Source organism: Pungitius pungitius, chromosome 1 (genome assembly GCF_949316345.1).
Source record: "Pungitius pungitius chromosome 1, fPunPun2.1, whole genome shotgun sequence".
Taxonomy (NCBI): Eukaryota; Metazoa; Chordata; class Actinopteri; order Perciformes; family Gasterosteidae; genus Pungitius; species Pungitius pungitius.
In genome coordinates, this window is record NC_084900.1 from 27,193,459 (window position 1) to 27,212,178 (window position 18,720).

Below are 18,720 nucleotides of genomic sequence, written 5' to 3' on the forward strand. Positions count from 1 at the left end.
AACTGCCACTGAGCTTCAACATACGAGTCATCATGCGCACCTACAGCCAGAAGACAGTTGAATTGTCCTCCTTTTTTCTTGCACGATCCTTGGCTCTTCATTTTGTGGAGCCGTTAACATCCGAAATGGACCGGCGCAGACCTGTGCCACCCGGGGCTTTATCTTTGATATTGTGATCATGGGGCTGTGATAACTGTGCAGCTGGATCTTAGAAAATGACTTTAATCCTAAAGCGAGGCTCTGATCTGGGGCGGCCGGCCAAAGCTCTCAGCAGCCTAGAAAGAGTTTAGGGGGGGGTCTGCGAGGTCGTGCCATTGCATGTGGTGATCTGCCTAGTTACATTATACTTACACTCAAAATGCATCTTAAATTATCTCTGGATCCAAATACAGTTCCATGAATATTTTCATATCACAAAAATATTCAAACAATATAAACTGTAAAAAGAATGGCAAACGTAAAGTAAAGCCAACAGAGTTGAACAAAAACTGAACATCAGCGGCACTATACTTTAGTTTTAACATCCTTGAGTGAAATAACGTGACATGAGAGCAGCAGCAGGAATAACAACCAGAACCGCCACAAAGGTTTGTGTCTTTGTCACAGCCTCAGGAGAGGACAATTGGACATTTTGCTTGTTGCGTTTGCACTGCATCATCACCATTCCATCACCATGTTCTCTTTCATAGCCATGGGCCCATTTCTTAGAACTGTACCTTATTTACCTTCCTTCCACCGCAGCTCCATATTTCTAAATTAACCAGCAGGGGCAACACTCCAAAGCATTGACATTTAAATAGGACAGTACACTCCATGAGCGAAACACAAATCTTTTGTGTTAATATTACAACGATAACTCCATGTGAATACTACACCTTGAGCCCCCCACCGAGGCTATGACTGAGCTCTTACTACTAAGACTTCATTTAGAAGAGGCCTGATGTCAATGAGCACGGCATTTTTTTTATCTGCTATCCGTGCATAATAAACAGAGTTTAACAAAAACTGGTTTATCACATAAAAAAGAATGCCGAGAGAGTGCTGAGTTTGATAGCTAGCTCCCGAAACAACGAACAACAAACAGAATTCACTCTCACTTGGACAAAACTTAACTTTAAACTTTGATCATCTTGTGTAAAGTCAACTTCAAGACAATACTTGCAGGACCACCATGTTATTAGCAGTGATGCCAGTAACGCGTTACTTAGTTATTTAGTAAGGCTCTAATCTCACCACCTTTTTCAGCGACGAGTAAGTGTCTAAGTGTGTCCAAACCAGTAATCAGATTAAAGTTACTTGTCCAAGTCATTGTGCGTTACTTTTTTGTCATTAATAGTAAAATATATATTTGATTTCTTGTGTCTCTGGGAGTGAAGCCGCGTAGATTAGGTTACGTTTTCAACATGAGGTTATTAGTCTGTTTGACACGCGTGTGGACATTTGTGTGAGCTGATTATAATTTGTTCTGGTTAGGTCTGAAAAAAGGAGGGGGACACACTTGGTAGAGTCATGTGTCCCTCACTCCCAAATGGCCATGATTTATTGTAAAACTACTACTATGTCTATGAGCTACTTCATGTTGATTCATCCTGCTCTGCCTGCTTTGGAAATTGATTCTTAATGCAATAATTTAAGTAGAAACCACACTGACAATCTCAAAACAGCAACAACTCTAAGAGTTTGACAATCAATGACACACTTCTTGGCATCAGGGTGTGAGGCATAAGCCTGAGAAAACCTCTCCGACACCCTGGGAAGCAGAGCAACATCTGAGAGCCCGGCCTGATGTAAGCCAATTTTTGTTGGAGGAGACGGACACTGGACGGACTCGCACATCACTCCTGACAAAGATTGATCGCCTGCGAGGCGATGGGCTTCATTCCTCTTCACACGCCGCTTCACCCGCCACGGAGAGCCACCTGTCCGTCCGTCCACTCGGGTCGGATATGCAAAGTGGCGACATTGATCGCATTGCAGGGCAGCAGAATTATGGGACATTATAAAGTTGATGGATTTGGCAAACCATCAGTGGCTTTTTGGAGCATCCAACGTTTGTGTCGATAATCTGATTATGTTTCGTGGAACGAGAGCCAAGATGTTGTTTGGTGTTTTAAAAGGTTTAAACTCTGGATCCAGATACGTGCAGATATGAATCTCTGGGATATTCTTGCAATAACAAGACGTCATAGAAGGGAACATGGAGACAGGCACCATACTATGCAGTCCAAAGCGCCTCAACACAACTATTTGTACCATGATTAAGGATTCTTTTTTCAATAAAAAACATCCCTCTGGGTATCGGGGCTTCTCTACAGCAGTTAACTCGTGAACTGACTGCCACATTTACGGTCTGCCCTCCTTTCAGTTTAAACCTGTAAGGCAAGGAGAAACATCTGCAGGTATCTCCATCAGAGGCGCAGTGAGCTTACGAGATGTGATGAGATCCAACGTTGCAGCGCTGTTGACCAGGATAATCGCGCCCACACGTTTATTAAGCTTTCAAGTGGTCAGAAAACACCAGTGTCTTGTTTACTTTTGAGGGAGACAAATCTACGTTTAGGTGGGGGTGGTGCCGAGTGTTTCGAGTGAACTGTGAGGCCCCGCGTCTCCTTTGATAAACACGGCCATTCTGTTATTCAAGTCCCTGTCTATCCATTATAGACACTGTGGAGATACATTCATTAGATGAAAATAGGTACGGTCAGAAAGTGACGAATATCTGGCTGAATGCCCCCGTTGTCAAAACAAACACCTCTCCTGCCAGAGGAGTCAGACCCACAAGACGTAGGAGTTACTGACAGAAGGGAAGGGAGAGGAGGGGAGGGGGGTCCGGCATCTCTCTCTCTCTCTCCCTCAACTTCCCTTTGAACTCTGGCTGAACTCTCCTTGTTTGGATGGGAAATACATACAGAGCCTCTGCTCGAGAGAGATGGAGTGCCATGACTGCTTCTAGACTGACAGCGGCTGGCGGTACCTGTCTCTTTGTTATGTCTCAGATAAGAACCAACTTCTAAAGTACAAATACCACTTTTCGAGAGACATTTTCATACTTTGATGTTCAAACAAGTCATTTTCAGCTTTATCCTCGTCTGGCTTTGTCTCGCTCCACACACAATTTCTGGTTTAGGGAGAAAAAAAAAAATCCCTGGCTAGTTTGAATTTTTGTAAACAAATTATCATCTTCTTGGGTGGCACAAAGCACAGCACTGGAACACGGTGCCCTAGCAAAAATGGATAAGCATGCCACCTGGGATATGCTGCCAATTGAAGACAACATCAGGGGGGTTAAAGTTAACGATTGCTAAAGGACACTCTGACATGCAAACAGTAGCTCCTCTACCCGCTGATCCACAGCCACCCCAAGCAGCACCACCGGATAGAAACAAGGCAATAATACAACATTGGTTATAAAGTTCAATTCACTGTTGCCTAAAACGTATCAGATATTACTGGGATAAATTGCAAACAATGGATGAAAAAGAGAAGGCTCGGGGCTTTCTTCAGGGCGGTTTGGGAGAGCGACTCTTCTGTTCCTTTTCCTCTGGCCATTGATCAGGCATCTCCCCAGCTCCCTACTGACAAAGAGTCAATGTGCCCTTAAACAGGCACGGCGACGCACTGAAACCTTTCTAATGACTGGGACATCACATCCTCAGTCTGGAGGTCATGTGGTCCACAGCTAAGGGTCATGTGGGCTCAATGATGCATCGATCCTAAAGCAACACCCTTGCTTGTTAGAGGCCATTCGCATTGCATGCATCCCGGTTCGCTGACTGTAAATTTGATTATCATTGCAGAGAGACGGCCGATTGCTTTCAACGTATCATCGAAATTCTTTTTACCTCCTGTTTAATGTTTTCGTTGCCTAACGTAACGACAGCAAACTACGGAATCGGCGTTGTTATCCCGATCAATAAAATGTAAGACGATGACAGGACGGATCCTTAAGTGGGTAAAGACAAATACTCTCCTTCCATATGCCTTTGTTTTTTTGTATCAAGCCTGTAAGTCTGTTTGAACAAACAAAAGGTACAGGACGAAATCTGATCCCCACTTTAGAACAAATAACTAAATAACCGTAAATGCTAAGCTTTAGTGTAAATGATAAATGTAGCTTCAGGCTGAGGTTCAATATGGAACCGCATGCTTCAGAAGAACCCTTCGTGGAAGAAATTTTACATCAAATAGTAATAAAACCTTTTACAACAGTAAGGATTAGGCATATTGAGGTAAATATATGTTTTTGTATGTCATATATGGCAGTTTTCACTGTATATAAAACATAACAGTAATTGACATTTCAGTGTTTCCAACTGACTGTCACATGCATGTTTCTATAACAATGTAGACAATGTAGTTAAGATAACTAACCTCTGCTACTTCAGAGTCTCTCTCTCTCTCTCTCTTTCACAACACACACATACAGCAATCACTTATTGCGCCGTGTTTGGGTGCATCCGTCTGTTTACGCCCATTAACATAAGTGATGCCTCCTCCCCTCCAGCATGATGCCAGGGTTGTGATGACACACACATCTGCTCTCCCCCGCTCTTTGCCCGCTCCGCCCACTGTGCCAGTCCTCCTCATGTGTCAGCCTCACGCTGGCACTGCCCTCGCTATCCTCTGGTGCCTTAATGCAATTTGTCAGGGTTGGCACACACGCGGCTCGTGATGCCTCGCTCGCTCTCCCCAGTCACCCTTGCGGTCCCCATTAGGCGGCTCTGAGACGGCCCTGTCCGTGCCACTGGGCATTACCGTACCTACCGACCCCCACTGGGACACTCAGGCTTGCCCAATCTGCCCCTCGTATACAGCAGGCACCAGCTGGCTGGGCAGCCTTCATGCTGATAGTTGGACAATCGTAGGCAGAACGATAACTCACACTCACAACAGCCAGGCCTGACCAACGGACTTGAACAAACAGCATACGTGCTGAATGTTCATGTGATAAATGCAGGAGAAATCTAGAGAAATAGATGAGAAAGAAAAGCGGGTTTGTGAATCTCTGTCTTTGTCAAAATGTTTTATCTTCCATATAAAGGATGCATTATGGGTACACCCCCGAGATCTGTGAAGTAGAAAATGATCCTTTAATTTAACATGTGGAAAATGTGAAGTAGGCCTTACCTCGGCAGCTGTCGGACAAGATAATGATACAGTGAAGGCACTCTCTTCTTAGTCATGCCACCTCTCGTTTCAACAAACATACTTCTCATCAGAAGTAAGTGAGCAATAACTAACTTTAATATAGACGTGTGCCCTCTCCTTTGTTACTGTAACTCAAAGCGGGCTAAAGCAACAAATAGCCAGCTGGTGATCAAACCTTGTGTTGCATAGCAATAACAAAAAGGTCATGTGTCTGCGCTCATTGCCCTCCGGCTCTCTGCCACATGCAACACGAACAGCAGCACATTTAGTTTAAGCGCAGGTGTCCAACGTGCCTGTTACAAATTTCTAACAGAAATCCAACCAAAAAGGTGCTACTAGGGCTGGGCGGTATAGCGGTTGAAATGGTGCATCGGTCTGAGATGAATTTTTCACGTATGCTTCATACCAGTGTTACGCCGTAACAATTTACATTGCTCTTCTTATTTTTTGTTGCTACACGGAAAAGAGCGATACGGGAGAGAGACCAGAGATGCACCAACCAAGGGACGAGTTGTGTCTGTTTGGAGGGTTTAACTTAGATTAGAGAAAATGATTTATGGCAAAGTTTGTCGAGCCGCTGATATTGCCTCTGGTGGCAACACTAGCCGCCACAACGAGCTAACACGCTAACTAACCCACTAACGAAGCTAACAAGCCAACTCGCTGGCAAGTTGCGAGCGAGTTGGCCAGAGAGCGGCGAACCTCCGTTCGGACAGCCGGCGGTCAATGAATGTACGTGTTTACTTGAAAAAGCAACACTGTCACACAGGCCTGCTGGGATACCGTCAGGATCTTTCTAAATACCGTGATATGGATTTTTGCCCATTCCGCCCAGCCGCATGTGCTACCAGACAATATTTAGGAAAAGGTCATCAACGAATGAAGTCAACGGTTATTGGTATTCCCCAGGAGTGACGTACTTAGACTCAACACCAGCAACAACATGTCAGGGCTTCATACCAAACAGCATGTCAAGTACCGACTGTGGGACGTAGGGAGGAGTGTTTTTAAGTCGAGTACTTCTACTCTCCCACTGATCCTTGTCTTTGAACTTTGGCCGTCTGGTTTGGTTTGGTTTTAGCAAGAACATAACATCCTGTGCCCTCTTACAAGAGTTATGTAATGATTTCGAGGTAGTGGCGCCAAAATATTGTGATCCGAAGTCCCACTCTATATTTGATCTCCATTGGGATGTGCGCGAGGAGAAATCAGACCCAGGACCAGCACATATGTTCGAAAATTCTCTGAGGCGAGGCAATACCTCTGCAGAGGTATGCAGTAATTCTATTCTGCTCAACCTAAACCCAAAATACCCAAATCATCTTGGGTTGCACACACCATGCACCCCATCTAAAAATAACACCTGGTTGTAGAAGTAGAAGAAGATGAACATTGCTTTACACACACAGTTAAATGATTTCATGTGTGGTGCAGTGAGGAACTGTGCCATGAATCTAATATTAACATTTTATTCTTGGTAATGGTCCTTTTGATCACCCACAAGGATAAAATAATTTTATCGTTTGGCTCAAAAATTAAGAAATAAGAAAATATGAAACCAATTTCCGAGGACAAAATATGGCGAAATCTCCAAATCCATCACCTCCCGTTAATGAGAGATTAACAGAGAAATTTCATGCCCGGCCCCCGTCATATCAAGTCATTCAAAAACGACTGGGAGGGGCCCGGTGCCTGAGGAGCGCACACTTTCCACATCTCCTGTCTCAGACTATTAGGAGTCATTCTCTGGGGCAACAGAGCAGACCCATCAGCTTTCACTGAGCGGATTCATACAGCGGCGTCTTAGCAATCACTTGGGATCATACAGTTTCAAATTCTTGGCCCAAATTTCCAAGTTGGTAGTAGTACGAGCTGGGCACTGTGGCAAACATTATGGCCATCCAGAGACTAATGGAGGGTCCCCGTGGGTGCAGTATTAAAAAAAAAAATGGTGTCCACCACCTACCATCACCCACTGATGAAGTTTTCCATCAAATTAATGAGTTTTAAACATTGTTCCCAGTATGGAGCTACAGCACATCTTTGTCAAATGTCTTTCTGTTGGAAAAGTACAGTTTATGCCGTGCTAAAGCACTTTGTCCACTCTCTCACCCTCTACCTCCACAATTTTGCATGAAACTGCTCAGCATTTGCACTTCATGGCATGGGAATATGTGCAATGTCACTGAATACCAAGCACACTCCCCATCTGCCGCCGTGCGCGAGAGCGCAGCTAGCATCAGTTTTCAGGAAAAGCAGGCTGAAGGACAGAGGGCAACAGTAATTTACATACCCGAGAGCTACTCCAACTCATTAATGCAGACTATGACCAACCCAAAACACAGAATATCCACTTCAGATGTGACCTTCTCAAATGCTACGTAGGGCATCAAATTGTGTGCCACCAGGGGTGCAAAGTTAATTAGTATTAGAATTGAAGTGTCAAATAAAGCCAATGCGAGTGTGTCAAGGCCTGTTGATAGCTGAAGACTGTCTGGAAAACACATTCCCCCTCTGCTCGAAAACTTATGACAAGGCCACAGTGAGGGGTCTGTGTGTGTATGCGTGTGTGTGAGAGAGTGGGGCAGCACACTGAACACACCCACGATGCGGTAAAAACACACAAACGAGGCGGCATATGATTTATTAACAATATTTGATGTGGTAATCAATCTAATTCACAAGTTTCATTCACTCACTTGATGACTACATGTGTATGTAAATGAATTACCTTTCAGCATACGGTTACAGACTAAAATCACTCTTCATTAACACGCTTTATAGGCAAGTAATTACTACCATCAACCACATGTTCAGGCTTCAGCCTAATTAATTAAACTGACATGGGTAATTCCATTCTAAATATGACCTTATGTGGATGGCAATTCCTTCCAAAACTTACTGCTGAAGTTACTGCAGTGTCAGTGCCAGCAGAGGTGCTAAAAGGAAATTTGCCAAAGGCAATTGTGGCATCCATGATTCTTTTTAATGAGTAACAATATGTTGGGTAACTTAAGTGAAATAAATGTCCATAAAACGTGCCATAAACATGAAACCCGAAAGAGGACTATTCTTTTGCCTCACACAAGTCATTAGGTTTCTCATTGCCGTAGACAGAGAGGGACTCAAAAGCCATCTCCAGCAACCAAAAACACTAATGAGATTTGGAGCCATTGTCACAGCTTGAGATCCTTCATTGCAGGTTTTTATGACTCCACGAGCCCAGTTAGACTTTTCCTGTCCAATTTGTTCCGGCGATATTCCGTCACCAGCTGGCTTTCTGCAACAAATGCCTCTCTGAGTGACAACAGCTTTACACCTATCCTCCTTCATCAAATCAATGAAAGGGTAGTGTAAAAGGATAAATGTCAGGTTTTGCAGGCAGTGTCATAGCAGACTAAATACAGCAGAAAATGCAATTCTTGGCTGAACCTGCAGTCCGTGTGAAGACATTCTACACTTCAATGAACCTGCTGGGATTTTGACATGACAACAACTTAACCATAAAAGAAGACAATGGTGGAAATGATAGTGTTGCTGTAGGACATGATGCAGCAAATACAGTGAACAAATGTTCCGAGCTTTGGCCTCTGGAGTTGTGTTCAGGAATTAAGGCAAACCTCCCCCCCCCAAAAAAAGAGGAGATAAATGAAGCGCACAGTGTGAATACCCAAAATGTTGCCCTGAAATATTGGTTGTATAATATTATATTTCCTGGGCTTTTTGTACCTGTTTATTAACACGGATGCATAAAATGAGCAAATTGACATTTAAAGCAACACTGGGTACATTATTAAAGACTACCTTTTGCATACATTATCCTAACTGAAGAGGGAAAAACATTATGTGAGAGCCTCCTGACATTTTTCAAAAGCTCCGGTTTTAAAGTGTCTTTCCAAATGATGATTCTTTATTCATATATTTAAGTGAGGATTTAACATTGAGTCTTAAACTGTTTTATCTTTCAGAATCTGCATTTGTATGTATTTTACATTAACTTGTAAACTAAATGTTAAATCAGATATAGCAGATAGACAGTAGCACTGAGGTGACATAATGTCGGTGTTGAAGAAACTATATGAGGAACAAAAGTCAACGTAGAGTAGCAGTTAGAGAGTAAGTGCGTACATGTGATTGTGTGAGTGGGAACGAGGAGTGCACATCACACTGAGACTGCTGCACACTGCAGGAATACCAATGTCTGAGCTCTTCTGGACACCAATAAAGCACATACTGTATGCCATATTACCTGAGGAGTAAATACCAAGGAAGTTGATGCTTGTAATTCTCATTATCTTACAGCAAATAAAATAAGTCCATTGGACATTTCTGTAGCAGTTGTCCCACCATCTGGTACTTACGATTATGGGGACGAGGCGGAAATGAGCTGCTCCTGGAGCTCGTGGAGAAAAATACAGCCATTCACTTCCACTTCCAAAACCCTGTATTGACGAGAAGCCGGTCATCACAACACTGCATTGACCTGAAGACCGCCGGTGGGGCCGGTTTAAGAGAGCTGGGAGATGCCGTAGCTTAAGCAGCTTGTGAGATAGAATTTGGTTTAACACCCAACTCGACAAGCTGTGCAGATAGATGATTGTCACGCCAGTTAGCTTACATTTTTTTTCAATCCAGTTCAAGCCGTGTTAAAACCATCAGTAGTTCTGTCTTGTCTACTTTGTTCTTCTCCTCATCTCTAACGGAGCGACGTTTTAAGCAAATAGCCCCCTGATATTCTTAATCCTGTTCAATATCTAGTATCAATGACCGAGGAGGCTTTTTCTGAACAGAAAAGCAGAGCTTGTCGGATGATTGATGATGTATAGAGACAGCTAATCCTCTAAGCCAAATTATACGAAAGGCCAAACTCATTCTTGGGGTCCTGGATAACCAATCCTCAAAAAAATAAATAAAACAATAAAATATGTCTTTAAGTCAAGTGATCACCCTGACATGGTGTAAAACATGTTTTGATGAGGTTCAGATAGAAATGCATTACCTTTGTGTTGAGACAGTAATATACTGGCAGTCAATTAGCATGCGAACGCTTGACCAACTCTCAACTACGACAATGGATGAGTTATTAAATGCAATGCAACTGACCTTCTCTCGTAACCTTTAAAAGCTGAATACATAAACAGTATCAGCACCCCAGAGAAGTGTTAAGAATACTGCAGAAAAATGATGATCAATGATCCAAAAACTTACACAAACAGTATCAGCATGTTTTCACACTCAGACCAAAGACAAAGTGAGCTTCAGTGACATACTGCAAAGTATGGAAAAGCAGTAGTGCTAAGTAAACGAATCTGCTAGTATATCAAGTAGTTCAATTTACAATGTCTGCTGCCTCTTGTCACTGTGTTTCTGGGGAAAAAAGAATACAAAAGAGCAGCTGACCAGTAGGTTCGGAAACTTCTAACAGCGGTGTAATGGATAAGCTGTATAGTGACAACCGAGCCATCTCCATTACAACAGAGATTTCAACCGCTGGTGAACACTGTGAGAAGCAGCAAAAGATGTGGAAAGCTTCTGGGTGAAGCTTGTCAAAAGACCCTGAACTGTGTTACCATTTATTAGCATGGTCAGTCAGAATCTGACACCTACAGTAATAAGAGTTTTGGTCCATTGTAGCCACAGTACGGCTATTGCATGTTTTCTGCGGAGGTCATCATCAAAAGAAAAAGGAAAATGGTAGAGGCCCACGTTTTGAGCCAGATTCATGACTGCTCAGCATTGGTGGATCACACCGCCCCCAATTGTGCCTCAGCTAAGCTAAATGTAGTCCATTCAATTCCAGGAGAAAGATCATGAACTACATCGGGAATAGTTGTGAGCTCAGAGGACAGACAAGGTCTCAAATGTTGGAGAGAGAAAGAAATAAGGGTTGGATATTGTGTGTTTTTTCGAACTCCTTGGACCACTGGAAGAAGATAACACATCAAGTACTGTCATTTATTCCTACGCTTTACGGTTGCTGGGGTGAACGTAACGTGCAAATGAAAACCCCCAGGCAACAGAAACACAATTAAGATAAGCTAGCCCGCTAGCAAGTTTAGTGCCGAGCAGCACCCCCCGCACACAGCTTTCCTCAGGGACTCACACTCTGCCGGCTGTGCAAGGAACCAGCGACCCTTAGCACACACCTCCCTTCCTAACACAGCCACTGGTAATAAATTACCTAATCCCCCAGCTGTTTCTGTTATACTCCCCGGGCTTGTAAAGAACAGCTCGGAGGAGAGAAAGGGGGTTGAAACAGACTAAGAGAGGTGGGCACAAAGAAGAGGACAGAAAAAGAGATTCATTGACCTAGACACAATGACAATGGGAAGATTTATAGGCCAAACCAAGGCAGGAATCAGCAAGAGTTACCTTCAGAATCAATAGGACGTGTGTGTATTGGTTCGCATGTGGACATTCACACAATGTTCGACAAACTCTATCTCCAGAGAGATCTACACATTAGTGTGTGCTTCATAATGTGTGTCATCTCAGGAACGTTTTAACAACGGACCAGTTCCAAGGTTGTTTTTCTGCCGTCTCTGTGGTGTTCGTGTGTTATTTACGTGAGTTGTATGAATCTTCCCCTCGAGACGAACACGATTCCACTACTGAACATGAACATCTCGGGCATCATTTCAGCTGAGCGGAGACGCAGCTACAAGGGACAATGACATCAGCGCTCAAACTCCCCCCCCAGAGGAATGCTTGTCTTCACTCACACTGCTATGGAAACAGCAGTGGGTGTGAGCGTGCATCAGGGTTAAAGGGATACCGCAAGTGTGTGTGTGTGTGACACAAGCAGAAAGAAATGACTGAAAAACAAAGCGACAGGGGCCGCCCATTGAAAACAATGCTGACACATGACCAAAACTCTTCCTGACCAGCTTTGGAACGCAGCCTGCGCTCACGTTTCTCTCTGCAGAGGTCAAACGAGGACTAAATGACTGTCATGAGAGGGAGAGTTAGCCAACACATTTTTCCCTCTGAATGTGAGACAGGAAATACAGCAGACCTTTCATTTCATCTCGGAAGTATCTGAGAGATATGTGGCTTTCAAAGCAGAGTGTTGCCACAGCCAAGATGGAACGGATCCCATCAGACAGCTCCCTGTACCAGCTGACTGCTATGGAAACAGCCAGAGTGTGAGTATGTGTGTGCCAGAAGCTAAAAGGACATGACAGCATGGGCACATAAAAAAAACACACACGCTAATGCGTCCACCCGGGATTATGCATGTACACCAACACAGAAAGAAAGACATCTGTTACCTATCTACATGTCAAAAGTAAAAAAAAGGGCAAACACAGCGGCTGCCACGCATAAACACACACACACACACACACACACACACACACGAGGACAGCGTTCTACGGACCGGGCACTCATTCAAACAGTGCTCGGTAACAGTAACCCACGGCAACCCTAAAACCAGCCCCCTTTTCCCTTCCTCGTGCAGAGAAACCGATCCATTTCCCAGTTGACGGAGAAGCGAATGAACTATCAGACAGAGTGCCCGGCAGTGAATGGAGGTTGTAACTTTACCCACTAAAGAGCAGCACTACCCCCCTCTTAAAGGTTCAGGGGGTTCATTATTTAACAGGAGTGGGAATTTGTTTGGGAGAACGGAGAGCGGACACGAGCCGCCAGGAACCCCTCACCTCTTTTGTTCAACTCATCCACATCCGCTTGGCCACTTTCAGATACACACACTTGGTCCCGCGGAAGGAGGCGTTAGCGCAGGCTGCGCGTTTCAAACTCACTTAGGCGGCTAAACACACGTGCACGCGGGAGCAGGGGTTAGACACACGGCGGCATCCTCCACCACATCATCGGCACGCGCACACAGTCTCGGGCTCTCCTACCATTGTGGTTCTGCTGCGGGGTCTCCAGCACGCTGGCGCAGTCGCTCGCCCCCAGTTCGGCCAGTCTGCGGCTGGTGGCGCTCAGCTCCGACCGCAGGTTGGTCACCTCCTGGCTGGCGGACTGAATGGCCCCATCGATGCGCTGGGCCAACTGCTTGTTGTCGTCCATCATTTTCAGGATTTTTGCCTGAGGAGGAGAGGGGAATCCAGACAAGTTGCCATGCTGACAAGTTCTACATCTCCCGTGAGGAAGGTGTCCTCAAATTAGTCCCTTTCTCCTCTTTCTGTCTGATCTCGCTCCCTTTCTATAACAAAAAACAAAAAAAAGTTGTATCCTCAGAGCAGTTTGTCCTTTCCCTTAAACAGAGACATCCAGCTCAGGGGAAAACGTGTCTCTTTGGAGCTGCTGTATGTGTGGTGTGAGTGTTTCAGTGTGAGAGCATGCCTCTGTGCGTGTCTGAGAGTTTGGTAACAGCATGAGAGTGTGTGTGTATGTGTATGTGTGTGTGTTAGCCAGCACTGCCCCTGTGAAATGAGCTCGCTGCAGCTGACTGTTGAAAGGACACAGAGCATTGAGAGATGACAAGCACCTTTTTAAATGGACTGTACCATTTGTAAAGAGAGTTGAGGGGGGTCGGTGGGAGTGGGGAACGGTGGAGGGGGGAGGGCTAAACCACATAAGCACATGAAGAGGTGCTCGGCACAGCTGTCTTCAGCAGATAAAGCTCTGAGGTTCTGGGATTGTGTGTTTGACTGAAAAGACACAGGAGACATGTTACTAAAGCCTGTAAAACACTGACTTCAGTGAAACACTGCAGCACTTCCTCTTTTCTTCCTCTTTTTCTGTGCGTGTGCACTGCATGCACATCCCTCCATGGGCTCATCGACAACGGGAAGGAAGTCGTTAGTTTGACAAAGAAGCAGTTGTGGAGGGGGAAACAAGTATGTTTGTGCAAACAAAGCCCCCCCCCCCCCCCCCCCCCAACACTTCTTCTGCAAACCAATGCAATTTTCTATGTCTTAGAAAATCCATTAAAACGTTAAATTTGGATTTCCATTCCATTGCAAGGGATTGGGAAAAACCAGAAAACAAACATCTTTTTTTATACAGCTCTTCAAATGGGAGAGTTTCATGCTTTCATGGGTTTTACATAATTGGTAATTAAACATTTCTGGGTATTTTTTTAAGATTTCTTTTCTCCATTGTGGGCTCCAGGAAATTGTTTTTTTATAAACATTATGAGGAATATTCCTTTGAAAAAAAATAATCCATCATGAGAATAGTAAATAACAATAATAATGGTTAGTTTCAGTTCAGATTATAAGAATCATAATCCAAAGGAAACACATTATCGTATTTTGAAGGTTTGGGGTATTTTTATATTGATCTATTATTTTTTGGAACATTGTAATCTAGCAGGGGGATTTGTACAAAATCTATAAACACAACCTTATTTTGCCTTAAATAATAATTAGGTTATTAGTTTTTTTGTATGATAAAGGATTTTAAATTAGAATTTAAAAAATGATACATTTTGTTATTTTCACACCATTATCTACAAACTGGTATAGATGAATTGTCTGGTTAAAGGACACCTAGGCCACTTTGCTACTGAATACTTTATTGAAAACAAATTTGCAGGTAGCACCTAGTTCTTTTTTTGGTACTATGTGAGCTTAAACTAAAGGCTGTACTTAAAACACTAAAGACCACTAATTGGTGAGAGAATCATTTCTGGGACCTCCTCTACATAATCATTATTTTTATATTTCAAATATTTAAAAATGGCAGTCATGAAGAAAACTAGACATTGTGTACTATAAAGTATACTCAGTTGACAAAGACCAGAAGCTCCTCTGTCTGGCTGCCGTTAACAGATCCAGCAAATGTTGCACTGAAAATGATGTCACACCAGGGGGAGGGAGAGAAATGTATGCTACACCAAAAGTACCAAGAGTTCTGTTGAGTTTAGTGGAGTTCTGCGCAAATGAGGCGAAAGGAAGCTTGAACCCAGGTCTCCTGAATACTGCCAAATCTCTGAATCCAACAGAGTGGGAAAAGTCTGTTTGAATGCTCTCACTATCCAATCACACAGTAGACTCCTAATTGTAGGTTGTAAAAGAAAACCCCTTATAATTAACTCCTCTGCGTGATTGTCTTTTAGCACTGGGGCCGAGGATGCTGCTCCCGCCCTACACCCCCGACTCAATCCAGGGTTCCTGGGCTGTAATCTGACATTTGGCTGTCAAAGCATGCCCACGCACTCTGCACTGCAGCTGTGTTGTTATTGTTTCCCAGGCTTGTGTGAAGTGAGACCCCGACCCATCCTGTGGTAAGCACAGGATGGGCCTCCACACTACACACTGCTGCGTGCCGAGGTCCGAGAGTGTGTGTGCGCGTGTGTGTGTGTGTGTGTGTGTGTGTGAGAGAGCTCAATAACAAAGACTGCTCTGTGGTTTCACATAAAACCTAAACGATCGCCTGCTAAAATATGTGAGAGGACGGGGAACAACAGACACACACACACACTGACCGACATTCACCCCCCCCATCTGACACAAGTCACCCCACCCGCTCAGTAGATGAACATCATGTTATTTATAGACGACCCTGCTGCTGCATATGATACAGTAGTCACAGGCATACTGTACACGCTTTCACACATCCACAACGAGGCTAACAATCCCAAAGTCACTTGATCTTCGTTAAGGTAACTCATGTCAGGTGTCATGGCAGTATTGGTCCCTTCTGGGTAATCTGGATGCTTTGGTATCTCAGCATGTATGTGTATTTAGTTTTATCCATCTATAAACCATATTCTTGTCCTTTTCTCAGGAGTTTAGACCCTGACAGTAAAGCTGCACACAAAAAAAAATCCTGGTCCTCCACCGTTTTTGTTTGCGCTATTGAACAATGAGCGACCAAAAATAATAATTAAAAAAATGTCAGCACAAAACTGTGATGGAGGTAGAGAAGGATAATGGCAACAGACAGCGGCGTGAGGCGGGGAAGCGTGGGTGGGGTCCGTCGGGGGGCTCTGGCGCTCTCAGCCTCAGTGATGACAGGCAGTCGAGTCAGCTAAACTAGCTTTGAAACCAGGTAGATGCTCCTCTACTGTCGCCCAGTGAGATCTTCAGCCGACAGCGCTGTCAGCGGGGTGGCAGGGAGACTTTAAAAGGGATTTTTTAAAGTGAACCAAGACGAGGGCGAAATCTGATGTTTTGGATTCACGGACGACCCGTGAAGGTATTGACACGTGGGTCTTTGTGCTAAAACACAACACTTTTTCATATTTGAAGTTAAGATGGGAGATCACAAGATAACGTCAGTAGTAGTGTTGTTTTTAAAAGCCAAACGTATCCAGCCATATTGGAAAAGCAACTAAACAACTGATAAAATAATGATAGAAATGCCTTTAAAGTTATTCATCCATTGCTTAGTGATTTAGTGCGAGTCAAGCAAGCTCATTGTTTGTGTAGACACATAAATAATGACTCTCCCTTGGGTCTTGAATGTGTCTGCTGGTCAGTGGAGTGAAGTGGGACCCACTGGCATACTGAGGATTAGTAATTAGTGGGTGTGCCGGGGGTTTGGATTAGCATATAAATGTAGACATAAAAGCAGGGATTTGGATCAGTGCTCTGCATCGTGGCGCGTTGCCATTTGCACACACGGTGCCGCATGCAACGTAAGTCCAGCAAAAAGTTGCAGCGCTGAGCTCGGTGTGCAGTAGTTTTAAAGCCACGCTTATTCAATCTTTTACTTCCCAGGGTGCAATTTTGTTGCCAAGCAATAACTCACTAGGATGGTATCTGTTGCTTGGCAACAATAGAAACAGTCCAGCTGTGGTGGCGATTAAATCACTACACAAAGTGTTTACGTATTTCACTGTTACAAAGTGCTTATTTAATGCATTGTTGTGTTCTCATCATCACAAGTATCTCACCATGTATATATTCTAAAAAATGTCATCTGAGTATGGGTACAAATAACAGTATTATTGGGAAGTAGATGTAGCTCATTCTTTTCTTTCTTTTTGTTTGAATGTAGCTTCTCCGTGTAAATGATGATCAAACCAAAGATCATTAATGTGCAAAGCTATCTAAAGTATTTTTACCTAAGATCCCCTTGTGTCTCTATTCATAAGTGGTCTCTTAGACAGACAGACATGGACTAAGTTTTTTTCCTTAAGATAAGCTTCCTTATGGTCCCACAGGAAACCTTTTCGTGGGGTGCATTCACGAATAGAAATTGGGAAACATTAGAACATGTAAATCCAATCATTACAATGATAAATTGTACTTTAAATTGTTGTTTTATTTAGGAACGACAACGTAATAGTATTTATTTAAGTAAATAACTTACAGCAGGGACCTGTGCAAAAACTCTCATAATGTCAAGATTCCTCCAACACAATCTGTATATAGGGATTCCACCAATGAGGTGTAAAAGATGCCGTACTGCAGGAGCCGTGCTCATGTGCATTATTGGGTTGCTTGTTTTTCTAAACTTTCTGAGCAAAAAGGAAATGGTTTAATGTCCCCAGAGGAGTGAGGAGATTGTTTTTTTTGTAGCTGAATGTTATCTTGATCCCTTATCAAGATCTCTTCTTACTTGGGGGGGGGGACAAGGCCCAGCAAAAGAAGGTCTTTCTCTGCAAAGTCTGAACACTAATAAACACACACAGCGATGGCATGGGAGAAATATTGGACGGCATTGAGGAAGAGAGACTGATAGAACAGAGACGTTCCCGTCACGTATGTCAGGTTGGTGTTATTTATGCCCACTGTTCTGCACAAAGTCTAACATCTTGTCACTTGTGTGTTCCACTAACAAGGAATGAAACCCTCAGTCTACTTTCACACAGAGAGCTCTTATTTGAGCTTATCCTGCGTAACAGAATCAGAATGATCACAAACTATTGTGTTCTTCCTTGCATGTGTCACCGCTCCACCCAAACAAGCCAGTATTTCCAGAGAAGCGTTTATCAAAGCTTTTTGTACGCTCTAACAACGACGTTACTGAATTTAACGTCAGTTCAGCAGGTTCATTGTGTGAAGTTCTTGCAGGTCTGTTTGGGGGTTAAAGACAGGTGGGGGGAGGGGGGGGGGGGGGGACCAAATTCGATCGGGAGTTTGGGTTTGTTGGCTTCACTCAAAACTCACTGTGCTGCTTTGAGTGAGTTTCTTGTGAAGGTGTTTTCCCCCACCAATAAAGATCACCTCTGCAAAAGGTGAGCATACAAGCAACTGTCAAACCACGACAAAGAGCAGACACGATTCCTGTAAAAAATAAAACACACTGAATTATGCTCACTAAACTAATGTGTTTATTCTAAACCCTCCCCATATCCTTCACTGTTAAAACTATCTGAAAATGGATAAGAGTGGAAAGCGGGAGAGTAAGAGCAGCAGTCACTGTCCATCTAACCCTCAGGGGTTACACAGACAGCTGTGGAGGTCACCATTTCCACACAAACCAAAACCCGCTGAATTCTCCAAGTGGTAGTGGAGGACATACTTCAGTTGCTTATCTCAGAAGATAAACAAAGTTGGGCAATAGTCGGTGAACATGTTGAAGTGTTTAGCAGCTTTAGAGCCAGATGTTCTTTTTAAACGGGAGTTTGAGGCAACCACCAAGCTTAAAGCAGAGTGACTCCTTGCAACTCCAGATGAATGTTAACTGCTGTATGTGGAACTATTGGTC

General features: G+C 43.8%; 1 protein-coding gene across 3 annotated transcripts in view; it reads right to left on the minus strand.

The window, feature by feature from the left end:
* Nucleotides 1-18,720, minus strand: part of kazna (kazrin, periplakin interacting protein a) — a 121,510-nt gene that overhangs the window by 66,897 nt on the left and 35,893 nt on the right. For all 3 annotated transcript variants that reach the window (XM_062563982.1, XM_062563988.1, XM_062563985.1), the window contains exon 3: nt 13,014-13,200. In XM_062563982.1, the coding sequence (XP_062419966.1) occupies nt 13,014-13,200 (187 nt within the window). The remainder of the gene's footprint in view (nt 1-13,013; nt 13,201-18,720) is intronic.